This window comes from Gopherus evgoodei, chromosome 3 (genome assembly GCF_007399415.2).
Source record: "Gopherus evgoodei ecotype Sinaloan lineage chromosome 3, rGopEvg1_v1.p, whole genome shotgun sequence".
Classification (NCBI taxonomy): domain Eukaryota; kingdom Metazoa; phylum Chordata; order Testudines; family Testudinidae; genus Gopherus; species Gopherus evgoodei.
The window spans coordinates 77,318,434-77,337,958 of record NC_044324.1 but is presented as its reverse complement, the minus strand read 5'-3'; the positions used below and the strand labels follow the sequence as shown (position 1 = coordinate 77,337,958).

Sequence of the window (19,525 nt, the reverse complement as noted above, 5' to 3'; positions counted from 1 at the left end):
GATAGCTACTTTCAGCTACTTGAAAGGAGGTTCCAAAGAGGATGGATCTAGACTGTTCTCAGTGGTACCAGATGACAGAACAAGGAGTAATGGTCTCAAGTTGCAGTGAGAGAGGTTTAGGTTGGATATTAGGAAAAAAAAATTTCCAATAGGAGGGTGGTGAAGCACTGGAATGGGTTACCTAGGGAGGTCGTGTAATCTCCTTTCTTAGAGGTTTTTAAGGTCAGGCATGACAAAGCCCTGGCTGGGATGATTTAGTTGGGGATTGATCCTGCTTTGAGCAGAGGGTTGGACTAGATGATCTCCTGAGGTCCCTTCCAACTCTGCTATTTTATGATCTTCTGTCCCACCCCCTGCTTGGCATCGACCACACAACTTCTCTGGGTTCATTGCTCTGGAACTCCAGCCTCTCCTTTTAGCAAAACAGCCTGTCTTGCTCTGGAAATGGGTGGTGATGGAAAATGCCCCGGCCACCCTTGGTAAATTGATGCATTAGTTACTTACCCTCACCTCACTGTTAAAAATTTGTACCTTATTTCCATGCTGAATTTGTCAAGCTTCAACTTCCAGCCAATCTTCGAGGCTGAAGGGTCCATTATCCAATATTTCAGTTTATTTTAAACGGATTAAAGGAATCTGTTTAATCTAAACCTTGAAAAGATGCTCTTAAACCAAAATAAGAGCATCTATTAGGTGTTTGCACCAGTTTCAGTTAAACTGGTGTTATTTTTTTTCACATAGACAAAGTCCTGAGACTGATCAGATACACTGCTATTCAGATCCCTAGGGGCAGAAGTGAAATTGTCAAGCATCAGGTCAGGTTTTATGTTGTTCCAATGTGTGCTGTGGCCAGGATGAGAGTAGTGAACACACAGACGCCTCCTTTCTTTCACTAGACTGAGGAGTGGGGATGAACCTTCAAATGTATCGTGTAAGATTCCAGGACTGTCACTCTAAAACCTGAAGTATCTGAACAGTCAATGTGAAGCAATGGAAACAATTACAAGCATACTCGAGAGCTTTCTGTTTAGAAATATCACCAGGTTCAACCACGGTTGGAATTTGTGGTCTGTTACTGTCCAGTGTGAAAGTTCTCAGACATTTCTGGCTTTTTAGACACATGACTTTACTAATTACACCCATGCATCAGTATAGGCTTTCAGTTACTAGTACACTGAGGGTACGTATAAACCACACACTTCTTACAGCAGTGTTTAGGGTATATATACTGCATACCCCCACTTGCCAATATAAATAGCAATGTTAGATGGTGAGGCACTGCTTAGGTGAGTAAAGACACACTGGCACCCTTAGGGTTTGAATCCCAATACAACTCTACATGCCCAAGCAGTGCCTCCCTCATCTATACTGCTATTTTTTAGCAGTGTAGTGTCCTGCTGCTGGAGTCTTTCACAGTAGCAGAGGAAGGCTCTGGCAGAAGGAAAAGTAGCCACAGCAGGCTGCCAGAGCCTTTCTCTGCTACTGTGAAAGACTCCAGCAGCACAGAATGGTTCCAGCAGTATAGGGTTAGAAAGGTATATAAAAGGTTTAATAAGTTTGGGTAAATAATATATATGCTTTGCAGTTTATGTAAAATGCCAGTGTTTAGCAGTCGTGGGATGGCCTTGGAAGGTGCTATGCTTAATTGATAATACTGGGCTTGGAATGTGGCTTCATTGGAAAAACGACCTGAAAGGTAACTGATAAGATAGGAGAAAACTCTTTGGAAAAAAAGCCCCAATTATCAAGATGGTTCTAACTGATTTTAACAAAGAAAGGAATTCAAGAAGCAGTGACCATAGTCATGTATGTTCCAATTATAAGGTATAAAAGGGTAAAATCTTCAAAGTTCCTTGCTAGTACTTGCTGTTCAGTTGGAGCCAACCAACATGGGTTTGAGCGTCCTAGGTCCAGTCCTGTTATAAGCAGCTGATTAATGCTTATAACTTCATGCTACTGTATGGTTGTAATTATTGCTTAGGCATTTAAGGCACGTTTGGATAAATACCATTCAGCCTTGGAATTTAATAAAGGTATTTATGGTTATATTGATATTGTGGTGATACCTTGTATTATTAATAATTAAGGTTGTGAGTTTGTCACGCAAGTCACTTTCTGTGACTTTCCGTGACTTCTGTAGTTGCCGATGTGGCTGGCCTGGGGCTGCCTGAGTGGCTTGGGCAGCCCTTGGGTTAGCTGCACAGGCTGGTGCTGAGGCAGTCTCAGACTCCCGTCCCCCCCAGCACCATTGGCCGGGAACCGCAGCCAATGGGAGCTGTGGAGCCGGCACTTGGGGAGGAGGCAGCATGCAGGGCTGCATGACCGTGCCTCTGCCTAGGAGCTGAGGGATATTGTTGCTTCTGGGAGGCCGTGGAGCTGAGTAGGAAGCCTGCCAGCCCCAAACACAGACCCGTCAACACAAGGGGGGGTCCCAGGTTGCGTGCCGCTGCCTGCCCCCCCCGCCCACCTCACTGAGCACCTGCAGTGCCCCCCGGCCTTCCCTTCCCCCACGCCCATGCAGCACTCCTGTCCGCCCCCTTCCCCAAGGTTTAGTCAGGGGTATATAGTACAAGTCATGGACAGGTCACAAGCTTTAAATGTTTGTTTACTGCTCTTGACCTGTCCATGACTTTTACTAAAAATACCCATGACTAAAATGTAGCCTTAGTAATAATAATTCCAACAGGCAGCTCCCCCAGAGTATTTCACTGATGTGTATAGCTGCGCAGCTTGTCACTGTAGTGTGTCACTACACGTACCTTACATGGTGGCACCAGTGGCATGTGCTGTAGACTTAGCCTTTGTAACGACAGAGGTTGGCATCCACTTACCTTTATTTAGCGAGTGCATAGTTGGCTAGCCAAGTGATGACATCTTCAGTGGCATGATGCAGTTCTAGGCCACTGCTGAACCTAGTCAGCAGGCATTCATCGATAATGTGCATCATCGTCTGTGGTGCACCACAGCTGCAGAAAGGGCTGTCACAAAGACCCCAGCAATACTGATTGGCTGCACAGAGACCTTGCCCAGTCTGGAACCTGTTCAATGGGGACCATTGGCAACGGGGAGGGTCAGAACCAGGCGGGCAAATTGTGGAGTCGGTGACAAGGGACTGGTTGGGGATTGTAACAGATATCCATTCCTCTCACCAGAGTGTTTCTGCCCTAACATCCTGGCGTGGCGGATGAGACCATAATGGGCGATGTGATGGCAGATGTGCAGCTGGTGGTTTAAAAAGGTCATTGTGCAGCAGTAGGTTTGAGTTGGCGCATACTTTCTCCAGTAACTTGCCAGTGGCAACCTTTCATCTGATATGAGGAGGAGCAATATTGCTCAGAACTGGGAGCTATGGGAGTGGGGTCGGACTCAGGGTGCTGGAGATGATACTCATGGTGTCAAGTAACTGCGTTTCCACCAGTTTGGTGTGTGACAATCGACTCCAAACTGGTGCGTAGTACTCCACCACCGAATACAAGTTGGGAAGAGCTGACATCTGCAAAGTTGGAGCACGAGCACCCCATGATAAACCTGCCAGTTTGCTAAGAAGATTGTTACGCGTCTTAACTTTAGTTGCTGTCGTCTTCAGGTGGGCATGGTAACTCAATGTGTGGTCTAAGGTCACACCTAGATAGACTGGTTCTACTTCATGCTTCACCTTCTGACCATCCACTCACTGTAAGAGTTTTATTAGCTGCACCGAGGTCATATCTGAAACTATGTATGAGAATCAGTTCTAAAATGGGAATTGAAGACCTATAAAGAAAACCAGGACATCTGGAATGCTGCTGACAAAAGTAACACATGCCCACCTAATCACTGGCATTGAAAACCACTAAGGACAGCAAATACGGTTCCAGGTGGAAGCTCTTCCTTGGCAACTGAGTTAGCCACTGAAGAAGAAACTGCACTGAGAACAAGAAGTGGCTTTGTGATTAGAAGACCATTGTTATTCAGAGACAGATTAATTTGTGGTGATCAGTTTTGGTTGGTATCATGTTTTATTGTCATTTAATTAAAAAAAAGGAATCATAACCAGTTGAAGCAGAGGATGCTGTTGAGGGTTATCAAACTTCCAGGATTGCCCAGGGAGTCTCCAGGAATTAAAGATTACGTCATGTGATGAAACCTCCAAGAATATGTCTGACCAAAATTGGCAACCCTAATGTTGTCCACTATCATTTGACATGTGACTTTGTAACAGATCCAGGTCATATGAAGGAGGCTATAGTAAAAGGAGCCCCTGAGCTCCCACCATGATGGATCCTTGTCATCATGGTAGGAGTCCAGATAGTGATGGCTTCTTTTCTGGGTGGTGTCCCTGGGTGGTGTGGCCCCTCATTTTACTTAAGTCCTTCGGTCTAGTCCCTGGCAGTTAAGTATGTGGTAGCTTTTAAGTCCCATGTATGAGTCCTTATGTTCTCATGTTAGGGAAGGTGTGGGTAGTCGAGGGTGTGAGGAAGATTGAGTAGATAAATTAGGAAGAAGAATTAGAGCTTTCAAAGAATAGAAAGAGGGAGAAAGAAAGAAAGGAAAAGCCACTGTAAACAACACAGGAAAATATATTGTAGGAAAGAAGAGAGGGGAACATGGAGTGATGCCAGGAAAGGAAAATATGAAACAAAAGCAAAACTCAGTTAGTGCTTATCTACATATGAAAGCTAATGCGAAATAAGGCAGGGGGGTGGAATTTAAAGTGGATTAACTATTTCTCATTAACTCCACATGTGGACATACTTATTCCAGAATGAAAGTACCTTATTTCAAGTCATCTTAATCCATTTTGGAATTGGTTCAGGAATAGTTATTCTGGAATAATTCTCCATGCAGAGAATCCCTTAGAAAGTTGCTTTTAAAAAGTTGATGTGTTAAAATTAAATATAGCAAGTGAACAGTAAACTGTTTAATCCTTTAATTTGCAGAGAGTGTTGTCTCAGGGACATGGTGACATGGATTTTTCACCTTGGCTAGCGCATTCAGTTTTCAGGCTAGTAAGTGTTGAGTGAATTTTTCAAGCACTACATTTATATAATACCATAAATACAGTATCTTGCACTGCCATAGTGTTCAAGATGATACAATATAGTATAACAAAACAGTTCATATTTATTAGAAGACAGCCACCCACCCTTTACGAGGAAGTGGCTATTAGACTGATGACTTTTTCGTGATATCTGATAAAGAATGTTGGCTCCCATCTTTTTTTTCTTTGTAATTACAGTGAAGAAGGAATGTACCAGATTTCAAAAGTATAACTCAAGCACATGATTTAATTTGAGATTGTAAAGAGATGCAAAGTTGATAAAATTAAGATATTGGAAGGCTTCTCAGAACAGCAGGAGACAAAGCTCTGGTTTTTGTGTGAGAAGGGAAAACAGACTGATGTTAAAAAAGCAGAATTAGCAGGCAACAGAATAGAGAAAGAAAGGAACAAGAACAGTGAGAAAGGTTGGAGTGGTCCATTTAGGGCTTTAAAAATAAAATCTACTCTCCCCTGATTTCCCAAAGGCTTTTAAAGTGTTAACATTAATCTCTCAGACTCTGTTACTGCCTCTGAGCTGCATTTCATTGGCTAGAGTAGGGAACTGGAGGTTAGATTTTTAAATTTTATTCCTAACATTGAAGTGCCTTATTCATCTCTTCTTTTTTCCAATGTAATGTTTTCTTATTGACCCGGGGTAAATTTGAGTGTTCTGTCAGTTTTGCTCATCATATTTCAGTTTGAGGCAAACTGAAGGGGGGTTGTTTTCACTTAACGTTGTTAAATGATTATTATCAACAAATGAAAATTGTAGTCACAAGAATATTCTGTATTTTTATGATTTTTTTTTCACAAAAGGAATCTGATTTTTCTAATGAATTAGCTTTCCAAATTGTGTCTGCTGCTTTTCTGAGCCACTGTTCGTTGGCATGTTTTTTGCAGGGAACTTCACACCATGGGCTAAGTTCATCCTTAGTAGATGCAGCTCCACTGACTTCATTAGAATTGCCCCTGCTTCCACTAGGGCAAAAATATAACCCAGTATGACAGAAGGTACCACTTATTCAGTTACCCTCATGAAAAATATCTTAAGATGGGTCAGCAATTGATTATCATTCATCTTCCAGGCAATAAATAGTTTATATTAAAATAAAATGTATCTTTTTCATTCCAATAAACAGATCTCTGCAGTCTTCCTTCTACAAATAAAAGGGGTTTAGAGCTGCAAGTTTTGATTAGTACTGCTTTCTCTAAAGCACCCTTTATGTTTTTTGATTGGCTCTGTTTGTAACACATTTTTAAAAACTGACCTTAAAATAGCTTCAGCTAACATTTTTGCCAGCAGTCTGGATGGTAATAAATTTATAAAAATGTATGTCTCATCCGCATTGGAGCCTAAACAGGGAATAACTTCATTGAAAATCTTTCTTATTATAGTTTTGATCTGTTTCAAATCTAGCTTTCAAGAGTTTTGAACCTGCCACCAGAAAATTTGATAAATTCAATATCTGCCGTTCCTGTCTCCAAAAAACGGTAAAGTGTTTACATTTTATGTTCTAATAAAATATTTTTTGTATGTGGTGCTTAATACTGTAGGATCTCAGTGAGCTTTTAGGAAAATCTGAATAGAGAAAATCAAACGGAATTGGTTAAGATGAAGATTATAATTTATATTTAAATCCCAGTCAATTTTAGAGGAACATTTAACTTAAATCTGGCTCACCATTTAATTTTTTTAAAAACAAGTTTTTATGAAATCTCAAAACCAACAGAATCACTTCTGATACTTAAAAATTCAATTGAAATAAATATCCCATTGCAATGCCTGAAATGCAAATATTACAGCACTAAAAATCTGAAAGTTAAACTGATTAGAATAAAAGTTACATTCATATAGATTTTCATTCTCCTGTCTGATAGATGCAAAAAGTAAATTGGATTTTATTACAAATGAAAGAATTCTTAATTTAAGGTGTTATGTCCTCAAATCGTGTACAAGGTGAATATAGTAATTGGGGGAAATGAAAAAATGTTAATTGCACATTTATGCATGCATCACAGTAGGTTGGGCCTTTCTATAGCTAGACACATGTTCAATAGTATCAATCTAGAAGAATCCTAGAATTCTTTCTTTATCCTACAAATGCCTACTATCTGGCATAGAAGTGAGTAGTCTTATTGATGTCAATAGGACTATTCACATGCTTTAACTTAATTATATGTTTAAGTATTTTGCTGGATCAGAGCCTTACTGTGATAATGTTTATAGAATCAGGCCCTAAATAAAAACAGCATCACCAAAATGGAGCCGCTACGAGCACATGGCATACAGCACAGCAGTTGGGATGGGAGAGTCTACTACCATTCCCTTAACCTGTGCTCAAGACAGTTTGCCTGGCAAAGGAAAAAGGATTCCTTTAAACTAGCTCACCGACTAATTCCACCTATACTTCAGCTGTTCTGTAAGTAGTCTTTGCTACTTTTTATACCCCACTAGCGTGAGATGATCGAAAAATGCTAACACAACTGCATTTTCCATCCTATGATATCATTGGGAATCTAGCTAATTTCCTCAAGTCTGGCAGTCTGTGTCACACAGGCAATGTGCCCACTATACACTTGTGAAATATTGTTTGCTTATTAGATTTGGCTTTTGAATACCACTGAAGATTACAGACATTCTGAATGGTTTTAGGGAAGTAGTATTTTTCCACAGGCTGTGTGATTGCATTATTGAATATTTCTTCCTTAGCCAGTATCTTTCAGATATCATAAATTGTTCAGTTTTGCCTTTTCTCCTTTAAATTGAACAGGAAAAGCCTCATGCTCTTTATGCTTGTGTAGGTTACGCACACTAGTCGACAATTGTCTCCAATATCATTTACCTTTTCACTGGTCTGTCTAATAAGTACTGATACTCCTTTTTAGCAGTTACTGAAATTAACAAGTGGTTATTGGAAAAATATCTGCTAAAAATTCCATTATTACTCAGATGAAATTGTGATATGCTCTTGTGGTTCTTCTCAAAGGATATTGGGAACAGGCAAAACATGTTTGATGCTTTTTGTTGTTTGACATGAAACCTTTGAGTGAATGCTGAAATGGAATAATTCCATTCTAAAATGGACTATTAACATTTAGTAAATTTCCCCAGCATTTCAATAGATTTTAGTAACAGCAAACTGTGTTTTACCCAATCTCAATATTTTATGTCTTTCTCTAGGCCAGTTGCTGATTTCCAGCTCTTTGTGGATTCTGTGATAGAGGACAAGTCTAGTGATCGTTCAAAGCCAGATCTTCAGCTTCAAACTCAGAGGCTAGCAGAGAAGGTACTCTGGCACAATAAGCTTCTTTATTTGATACAATAACAAGCTTATTAGATTAAAGGAAATGTAGCAAATTCCTTAGAGAAAATGGTACTCACACGCAAACAGCTCCTACTGATTCCAGTGACAGTTGCACCCATTTGAGTGAGTGTAACATAACAGCAGCCATTTGACCCAATTAAACATGACCTCTTCATGGTAAATTAGAGAAACAGGGTTAGATAAGAGTACTATAAAATGATGTCGCCGTTTGATTTTAAACAAAAATAACATGGGAGTAATTAATTGTTCACTGTGACATTGAGAGGTGATGTCTAAAGTGTATACAGAGTCCATTCTGAGTCCATACTATTTAATATTCTTCTTAATGGTTTAGAGGCTATGTCAAATCTGTAAATGATACAAAGCTGATAAGTATCACAAATACTTGGGCAAATAGAATTATAATAGGATATGATCTTAATATACTGGAAGAAAGGATTACCATAAAAAAAGGAGATTCACTAAAGGTGAATGTAAACTAATATGCATAATACCCACACAGAAAGCTGTGTGTAAATATTACAGAAGGACGTTGTTGTGCAAGATTGAATGTGTTGCCTGTGCAGTTTTATGGCAAAACAAGTAAATACTAAGAATGAGTTATACTGATAGAGGAGTGTCACATGTAAAAACAACTGAAGTAACGACTGAGTGTTGGCTAGGCCTTATTGGGATACTGTATTCAGTTTTGACACTAGACTTCCAACAGACTGGAGGGAGTTCAGTGAAAAGCAGCAAAAACAAGAAGTTTGGCTAGTGAGGCTCTGAGGGAAAGTGACAAGATCTGGGAAAGAGATGAGATGATTGAGGGAAGATGTAACAGGTACTGTGGCCCAGGAGTGCTTTGTGTAGCTCATAGATGAAGAGACAAAGGCCTAAAACCTGTTCTGATTGACACTGATTGCCTGTAGCCTCAGGAGACTATTCTGGTAGCTGGGGATTGTACGAGACTAATGCAGGTTCGAGTAAGTATTTGACTGAGAGAGGAAAATCAAAACATGACAGATTGAAATTTCAAACCACGTGGCTGTTTATTAACGGGGATAAGTTACATCTTGGGCCAGGGAAGGGTAATCTATCAACTAGGAATACTATCCGAATAAAACCATACCCAACTTGAAACAGTCTATTTACATCCAACAACAAGAAACCAAACAATCTATGATCAACTACTCACTAAAAACCAGAGCAGATACACAAAACTAAGTAAACTGTACACTCATTAACCGAATATTGTAAAATACACCCACCAACCACACTAGCAATTAATACAATTTGGCTCTCATATACTGTATGCACAACCTTGCACCAAGTAAGGGAAGGGAAAAAAGGGAAGAGGCTAAGCAAACAGAGTATTTATAGAAATTAAATTGCACGTACCACACTCCAAGCGCAGCTGACCAGCAGTACAGACACCAAGAGCATGACGAATTGGTGGGAAATAATCCAAAAAACAAAATGAAACGACACAACACGAGCCGGCAAAATCCGGAGGAGACCCTGGCTGAAAGAGTGATCAGGCCTTTCAGCTAACATGCGGATACTCCTGCCATTTTTGGCGCGAGACATAGTTTTATTTGAAGGCTCTTACTCGTGTCAGCATCTGATTGGTCCCTAGCTCCTTCTCCTTCCAGGTTCCAAGCTGGTGCCCTCTACGTAAACAGGATCTGCACCCGGCACACTACTTTTTTGCACACAACACGCTACTCTTTTGCACATGGCACTAACTTGACCCACAATTGACCAGACAGAAGGTTCGAGAATAGGCACACATCACTTTAATGTTGCACACTGTACCATAGTGTAGCACACAGCACTACGGTGTTGTACACGGCACCAATGTGACCCCTTGACTGACAATTGGCCATGCAGACACCATGTTTGAGCATAGGTTTAGGGTTGCGACAGGGATCAGCTGAGTATAAAGGAGTACACCCAATCTCCTACATTGGTGGCCAACAAAAGATTGGTGGGAGCCAATATCACTGCTGTACACCACCTAAGAATACCTCTATGCATGGAGAATCCTCCAGTGGCCAGTTAAAATGGTTTTAAGGCAGCTTAAAAGCACACTTAAGTATCTGTATATCTAAGAAGGGTAGAAGGCAAATTACAACTGAACTGGAACAGAGATGGTATTAGAACACCGAGATATGCGTTCTATAAAATCAGCAAAGTGTCAAAATAAGGGATTAGATAAAAACAGGCACCTCGTCAAGACTATAAATGTATACAAATGGAAAAAGTTTAGAAGCAGAAATTGGTGAAATAAACTGCCTTGCAGTCAACAAGGTTCTTGATATAATAGGTATTATGGGGAAGTGGTGGAATGACAAAAACCATTAGAGGCACTGTAATACCTGGTTACAAACTATGCAGGAAGGATAGGCTGGGCCAAAGAAGTGGGAGAATAAAGCTGTGTCTCAAGTATTCCATAGATTATAGTGAGATGAGAAATGCTGAACTAGGAGGACCATGCAATTGAATCTCTATTGATATAATTCCTAAGCTGTAAAAATATAAGTAGCCCTGTACAACTGGTCTCAAGATCAAGAATAAGAAATTGAGCCCACAAACTTGAGACACACCAAAGAGGCAAGTAGAATCTAACAAAATGAGACTAGTGGGAGACGTCAGCTGCCCACATGTTAATTGGCACAGTAGGATAAAGTTCAGAGAAACAATGTCTTGATTCTTTGGAACACTTCTTAGAACAGCTAGTTCTAGAGCACACGAGGTTATTCTTGATAAAGTTTTAAGTAACACACGAGTTAATGGAAAAAATGAAGGTAGCTGAGCTATTAAGTAAGAATGATCGCAATACAGTAAGGTTCAACATCCAAGGGGAAAGTAAAGCACCACACAGGTGACACAATGACACTATAGAAAGGGAGATTTCAATTAGATGAGGAGGCTTGGCAAAAAGGCCCTATGAAAAATAAAGGAAGTAAATTAGAGATGGCATGGTTGCTCCTTTAAAAAAAAATAGACCCTCACAAGTCATGAATGCTGCCAAAATAGAACCTGAATGGCAAGGAGTAAACCAGTATGGTTAAATGGTAAGGTTTGAGAGGCTATTTGAACCATCCAGAAAGCCTTCAAAATCTGGAAGTCTGATCCTAGTGAAGCCAGAAAACAGGAGCATGAATTAAGGAGGGATGTAGTAAGATAGTAAGAAATTAGAAGGGACAAAATTAATTTCAAAGAGTAGATATCTAAAGGTGCCAAACAAACAACAAGATACTTTAAATACATCAGAAGCAGGAAGCCTGCAAAAGAATCAGTTGGTCTGCTGCATCAGTAACTGTTAAAGAGAAATAAGGAAGGTAAAGACGTTGCTGAAAAGCTAAATAATTTCTCTGCATCAGTCTTCATTTCTGAGATGTTGTGGAGATCCCTATGCTGAATCTTTTCTGGTAATAAAGATGGGGTGCTCTCAGAGGTTGAGGTGACAGAAGAAGAGCAGTTGGAGCAATTAGATGATTTAAAATGCAATAAATCTCTAAGCCCAGATGGTACCTCCATGATTTCTGAAAGAGGCCAGTACCAGATGCATACAAGGAAAATGGAAGACTCCTTCAGAAGGCAGATGTGGGATAATCTGCCCTTTATATTATATCTCATCCTGATCTCTAATAGTCAGAGACTGGCTTAAATCCTGAAGCATGATATAATATCCCTTCCAAAAAAATTTTGCATTAATTTTAATAAATCTGAATGGTCTTGATAGCCACAGCCCAGTCTTTTCAATCTCTCTTCATATGAAAGTTTTTCCAGCCCTCTGATTGTTCATATTACTATTCTCTGAACCCCTCTAGTTCTGCAATATCCTTTTTGAGATGAGGCAACTAGTTTTGGACATTGCAGATGAGGCTATATCAGTGGTGGGCAACCTGCAGCCCATCAGGGTAATCCACTAGTTGGCCGCGAGACAGTTTGTTTACACGGGCTGTCCATAGGCACAGCTGCCCGCAGCTCCCAGTGGCCGCGGGGTGAACTGCCGCCACTCCGCCGTTGACTCTGTTTCTGCCTCTTGCCGCGGTGGAGTATGATGGAGATGGTTTGGAAATAATGAACGCAAGTCTACCTTTCTATGAGGGGATGGATTTATTAGTGGCACACTGTACATCCCTTCCATCCTAAATGATTCTGTCCAATATAATATTGCATGTCTAATGAAGAAAATGATTTATTCACCTGTTCATGTGTCTTTTTTAGCTAAAATGTGATACAGTAGTGAGTGAAATCAGCACTGGTCCAGGAACAGTGAACTTCACAATAAATAGGGAATTATTAGCAAAGGTAAGTGTTTTAATACATGCAAAATATTAACAATAATGACAAAATTAGCCCCTCTACATAGAAATGAAAAACATCTACTGTAGTCTTAGTGTAGAACTTTACATTCAAAACATTCATTGTTTCTGTTTGAAAAGCATATATTCCCTGTCTCTAAGGATTGACTAAACAGCTATCTTTTATTATGCATGCTGATAATTTGGAATCAGGTTCACAAAGATCTCTTCTTAAAAATATAAGGAAGTAGTTTCTCTGACACGGCTTGATAATTCTTACTTTTCTTCTTCCCCTGTTCCTTTTAAAGGCTAAATTAGGGTCAGGTCCTAAAGTGTGCAAGTCAAATATTTAATCTTGGTTCTTGTGCTCCAAGACCTTTGCTAAAGGTGGAAAATACTATTTTATAAAGACATCTACAGTTGTAATTTTTGCTCTTTAGATTTTACTGTATTATGGTTTATTACAAGAGTGTCTCTTCTTCAAAGACTGGTGGCTAATTGGAAAAGACAGCTTAAATGTTAAATCAATAACTTGCTGGAGGGTAGTTGGCTACTCACCTTCATCATTGGTAGTATTATCCCAAAGTAGGCTGATTTCTGGGTCCTTGTTTTAAGATCCTTAGGGAGATAGATGGATGGTTGGTACAGCTAAACTCAAAAGTCCTTTTGTCGGTTGGTTGCTCAGCTAGTTCATAGAGCTAGGTGCACCATATAGTTCTGAAAATCTAAACCAGAGACTGAGCAGTGGATTTGACAGGTGGTTGTCTTGGAAAACTGATTGCCTGTGTCCTGGGGAAATGAAAATTCTCATCTATGTTGGTGAAGCCCAAGAAGTTGCCTTTTCCTGTAAAGACTTTTGCTGAATACTTTTACGTTGTGGTCATCGATTTGTATGTAATAGAAATTAAGAATACTCTCATTCAGTCTGCTTCTTAGCTATTAGTGCTATGTGCACTTCTACTGATTAGATCCTTTTTTATTTCCTAACTTATCCTATGAAAAACATTAACATAGTGACAAATGCCATAAAATTATCATTTAATTTTAAACTGGTTATGTATAATCTACCTTAACAATGTGTGAATTTAGTGTGACTGTTCTATCAAATTTTTATTGGCTCTTCTTTCAGAGCTGATTAAGGGGCAGGATTTGGTCAGATTGTCAGTTAAATCAAAAGTTTCCTCTCTTTGGGCCCTGTTTAGCACATCTTATTCATGCACAATGCCCACTGACTGCTTGACTTCAGTGTGAGCTTTGCCAGACTCAGTGCAGAGTTAGGGCATAATCATGCCCCACTCAGGTTATGAGGAAGAGAGGAGGAGTGTGGTAAAGAGACGGAGAAGGAAATGGGGGGGGGGGAAACATAGATCCAAATCCCTTTAAGTAGGGGACAGGAAAATGAGACCATTGGCCTATTGTAATTATGGTTATCTAATGGGATGGGCCCTGATACTATAGTAATACTGTAGGTGCCATTATAAGAGCATAAAATATTTCTGTTGAAGAGCAATTCCGTTTCTGTGTTTCTGCGTTAGCGGCCTTTACCTGTTTCTGTGGAATCCTCATATTCCCTGTTAAAATCTTCACTATTCATGGATATGTCATTTCGTATGGTTACGGTACCATATGCCCTTCAGCAAGCCTGCCCAGTATCTGTAGCCCAACATGCTAAATTTTTGTTACAGATAAGTAGATACAAAAACATATGTTTACTGAGCTAATACAATCCTTTTTAATATATTGAATTAAATAAAAATCTCAATTTTTTAATGTTTTCCAATGTATTTTAGTCACCCCTCATAATTTCAAGAGACAAAGATGCAAAATGGAAGGTGGTGCAGAATGTTGTGGGCTCAGGGGCCCACTAATCCTAACCTAACCCTACCTCTGAAGTTTCTTCCTTTGCCCTCTAACCGGAGTGACAAATAGCGATATTACTGCATATCAGGCTTTTTTGGTTTTCTGATTTTCACCAAACTCAGTGGGGCCTGGAAAATTCCCTGAAAATTTGGAGTTTTCAAAAATTGTTGTTACAGACGGACATATTAAAATGCTATGGGGCTGAGTGTGGAACCAGCTATAACCCTTAGTGGAATTGCTTACATGCATAAAGGCTGCAGGATTAGGCTCTTAGGCAATTAGTAAAACATTAAAAAAATTCTTTGTTAATTGCTCTTTTTCTGTCAATGAAGTACTTTTCCAAGCCTTTTTGCTTTTTAGACTGTGTTGCAGCAGGTATTTAAAGATGGCTCAAAATATGGAATAAAAAGTGAACTTTTCTCTACGCTTCCCAGAAGAAAGATAGTAATTGAGTTTAGGTGAGTACATGGGTGAAGTCCTTTTACAAGAATCAATAAAATACCTTATGTTCTTTAATAACAAAGGTGATACTGCTGCATTTTTACATATATGGTATTCAACTACATTAGTACATGGGTAGCTTATTTGCAAATACAACATAAATCATATATGGGGCCTTTTCCTCCCTAGAACTGTTAAGTATATCTTCACTATTTAGTGTGATAGTTCAAGCTTTGATTTGACCCTCATTCAGAATGTTCTAATTTGGAGGATGATAGTCTTTTTCGTTTTAATTAATTCTGTTATGAAGAAACTAAAGCTGAATTTTCAGCCTTTATCCTCCATTTTTTAGATTTTAACTGAGCTTCAGTTGTTGAGTGCTGTTCTGCACCAACAGTTATTTGCACCTGCAATTTAGATCACTTTGATGCCTACCTCTAAGATTTTCAAGAACAATCAAGCATTTGGATGTCTAAATGTCCTAAACTGCAGGCACAAAACTACTGGTGCAAAATTGTGTCTCTAGTTATTTGTTCCTGAAGAAAACAGATACCTGGTTGAGACGCTTTATTTCAGGATATTTGAGCTGTACTCTGGTTTGCTTGCTCACTTGTTCATCTTCCACCAACTGGTTAGGTTGGCATCTGAACAGCAAAGATATTATCCAGTCAGAAATAAGTAGTTGTCTACTTAAAATTTTGGGTTGGATGTTCAGACCCTGGCCTGAGTATTTTTTTCAGGCACAAATAATTGTGAGCACAATTTTGTGTCCACAAAAAATGAACTTCAGTCTGAAAATCTGGCTCAAAATTATAAAAAGACTCATTTGCCTTATCTTCGTTGTGCTGCAACCTGGACAACCTGCCAGCAGAGGGGGCACAAGAGAACTAGCAAATCGAGGATAATCAAGCAAATCAAAGTGTCCAGGAGAAGTAAACTTTAAATGCCCTGAGGTTAATTAACCTAAATGATTCTGACTTACAAATGAGGAAGTAAATGAAACCACTCTGGCTTGTTCTCACCTGGGGTGGGGAGTGTGTGTATGGGGTGCTTTGGTTTGAAAATATTTGCCAGTGCTCTGGTGGGGTTCGACTGAATTTAATCCCTGCAAATAATAATACTTGATTGCCTTTACTTGGGGTAGGTATTTGTAAGGGAGTATGCCCTGAAGGGCATACATACTGGGTAGGGGTTTGTATGAGAGCCTTGCGATAGAATCACATTTACTCCTAGGAAGGGAGGTATCGTGTAAAAGTAAAGGTCTGTTGTGAAAAATCCATACTTGCATTATTTCTATAGATTGACATAGCATGGTGTGAGTGCTTTGTTATCTACTTAGGATTGTATTTGAAAGTTGTATACTAATTGGGAAGGCAACACTTTTTTTTTTTTTTTTTTTAATGCCTTGCTCTCTGGAGCAAAATTGGGACCTGGATCCCAGCTCATAATTAGATCAGCCTGGGAATTTTATTGGAAAGGGTGGCAACTGTGTTTTTCTTTAGCACTTTTCAGTACATGGGAAGAGTGTAGCAACTGTGTGGATGTTTGTTAGGGGAAACAATGGTCTGGCAGTTGTATGTTTTGTACAGTGAACAAATGTTAACTGTGGGTATTTATTGCAGTTCACCCAATATTGCCAAAAAGTTTCATGTAGGACATTTGCGTTCCACAATAATAGGTAAGCACATATTTAACTACAGCCTAGAAAATCTTCTGTATCTCTTCTATGGAGTTCAATAGAAAATCATACTGAATTTAATTCCTATAGTGGAAAAGCCATGTCAGGACAACCTTATGTTTAGTAAGAACCTCCTACCACTTAAACAGTGAAGGAAGGGCTTAAACAACAAAAACTCATAGTCTGTTACCAGCAGATTTATTAATGAGCACATTACTTAGTTTTAGTACTGTGAGCATTAAATGAGGAAATCCCAGATTAGAGATTTAAAATGGCATCCTAGAAAGACACTGATAGAAGCCTTTGTTGGTATTTTTTGAGTCCTTATAAGGCTAACTTTCATTTCTGGTTTGTCCGGTTGTCTTAGAAGTTGTCTGACATCAGGTTTGTTTGTAATTCGTTAACTACAATATATCAGTGTTGCTATCATGGTGATTGTGGGCCCAGTTCTGCCCTCAAATATATGGGCTAAAATTCCCGTTGACTCCTGTACATAACTGAATAGTTGTGTGTTAGTTTGCTGCTCAACACTCCAATGGCACAAAAACTATTAAGTGAAATTTTAGCTTCATTGTTTTTTCTCTTTCCCCATATCAGTGTATAAAGTACTAGTTTACTGACAAGGATAACTGTCTGCACTTCATCTATTGAGTTAATACTGCATCCATCCATTCTGTACCAATATAATTGTTAGCTAAGTGATACAAGATGTCTTACACCATCTCCTGTGGGGAGGACCATTCCCCAGAATAATCCTACAGATCACTGTCTACACAAAAGGGATGAAATAAACTGAATAGAATGAATGAATCTAATAGAAAATTATGGTTGGATGATGTAACATGGTGTCAGGATAAAGGTTCCAGGAGAAAGACACGGAGCTCTGCAGCTGAGTCACCTTGATATCAGACCAAATGGGTCCTTTTATACTCCTGCGCGGAACTAAAAAGGTTTAAGCCCCTTTAAAGCAGGGGAAACCAGAGGCATGGACACAGAAGTTTAAGCAAGGAAAAATCCTAAGAACAGCCCAGCTCAGGAGAAAGATGAGGTTGAGGATTTTTTTGCATTTTAATTACAGTAACATTAAAAGCAAGCTTCAGGAAGGGGTTAAGACTGGACCCTGTCTTGTGGGATAATGTGTTAGGAGCTGGGTTGGAATGCAGCCTGTTTACAGATACTGTGGTGGTTCGAGCACAGCGCTGGAAGGTCATGAGTTTTTGGTTCTTTTCTCAGCTTTGCCACTGACACGCTCGGTGAACTTGGGCAATCATGTAACTTGTTTGTGTCTGTTTGCCTATCTGAAAAATGGGGTCGGGGACTGATATATTCTACGGAGGTGTTGTGAGGATACATGGAGGCTTGAAAAGCATTTTGTCACGGTCAGCTGAAGAGCACCATATAAACCCAAAATATTATGTTTATTTTCTGTATAACAATGAAAGAATATACAGTACCTTCCAAGTGCACTGAACCCCCACAGGGCCTAAAAGAATTAACAGTCTGATTCATTTCAGCAAGAAATTTGGTAGAACAGTACATTTTATTGGATTTGTAATGAGGAGGGAATGCAGATTGTATCAAAACAAAACTATTATTATGACTGAGAGAACTCTTACCATTTTGAGTAATAATAATACTAATTTTGATTGGTTACCAGGGAATTTTGTAGCAAACCTCAGAGAAGCACTTGGACATCAAGTAACAAGAATAAATTACCTTGGAGACTGGGGCATGCAGTTTGGTATGTTTGTTTTTCTCTTTCACAAATAACATTATTTAGGCTTACAACCTCAATTTCTTGCTGCCTCACTGGATTTGACTATAGCAAAGATTAATAATTGGACAGGCTCATGCTGCTAAAACAAGTTATAGACAATAAGTGGATGGTTACAGCTGTTGTGTCTATATCCTAATATTGAATTATTTTGTCATGCAAAGCCCTTCATGATTTTGGGAGTTTTGCTTGTGTAAGGACTACAGGAGACTGAACCCACTGTATTCAATTTATTTACCTCACACGTGTAGACATTACCATGGAATAAATTTCTTATTTTGAGAAACAGTAGAGGAATTTGCATTCATGTTGCACATTTTCTCTCCTCTCCTGTACTCTGTTTTGTGCCTTTAACTTATCAAACCCCTTTAGGCCCATGCCTGCTAATGTGCAGAACTACGCATGGTTGATGATAATTACAAATCCCTGTTTGCCAGAGCTGCTACTAAAATCAAACATCTGAAAAATGTTCAAATAGCTGCTATTTAAAAAGTGCGTGAAGAAAGGAGAGGGTAATATCAATATCAATTTTACCCCCACAATTGTAGAAGCAAGGACTGAAAATTATACTGCTCTGGAGTCTAAGACGGGCAAATATTTATTCTTGCACCAATGACTGCCCTAATGTATCATGTCACATGAGCCACCATGGCTATAAACATTTGTTTTATATCTTAGGAGAACTGAGATCCATTCCAAGCTTCATAGTGGTAAATAGCATCATTTTTTTAACCTTATCAGTCTGAAAGATATTAAACCTTAACATCACCATACTTTTGCGTCTTCATTTCCACCCCCTCCAAAAGAGCTATTTGTGATCATTTTCTAGAGGTTTTAAAAAGGTATTAGCGCTAACTTTCTTTTACTCAGGCTGGGTATACTCACAGTAGCTAAAACCTTCAGACTTTGAAGACAGATGGGTTTAAAAAAAAATTAGAGCCAACAAAATTTTTGTTTAAAAAACAAAAAGCAGACACAACTGTTTTTTCTAAAATGTGTGGCACAAATAAAATAATTGTGTGTCATGGTACATTTATGGCATTCGGTTAACACCCAAAATCATACCAATAAACTTCTATGCCCCTGCATATCATTGTGTTCAATCTCCATATATTAAATGCCAGCCCTGAA

At 39.2% G+C, this 19,525-nt stretch overlaps 1 protein-coding gene across 5 annotated transcripts in view; it reads left to right on the top strand.

The window, feature by feature from the left end:
- RARS2 (arginyl-tRNA synthetase 2, mitochondrial) overlaps positions 1–19,525 on the top strand; it is a 56,602-nt gene that overhangs the window by 1,589 nt on the left and 35,488 nt on the right. For 4 of the 5 annotated variants that reach the window (XM_030555897.1, XM_030555901.1, XM_030555900.1 and 1 more), the window contains exons 2-7: positions 6,438–6,511; positions 8,202–8,307; positions 12,565–12,648; positions 14,862–14,959; positions 16,565–16,620; positions 18,278–18,361. In XM_030555897.1, the coding sequence (XP_030411757.1) occupies positions 6,438–6,511; positions 8,202–8,307; positions 12,565–12,648; positions 14,862–14,959; positions 16,565–16,620; positions 18,278–18,361 (502 nt within the window). The remainder of the gene's footprint in view (positions 1–6,437; positions 6,512–8,201; positions 8,308–12,564; positions 12,649–14,861; positions 14,960–16,564; positions 16,621–18,277; positions 18,362–19,525) is intronic. The other variant, XM_030555902.1, reaches the window with a different exon arrangement.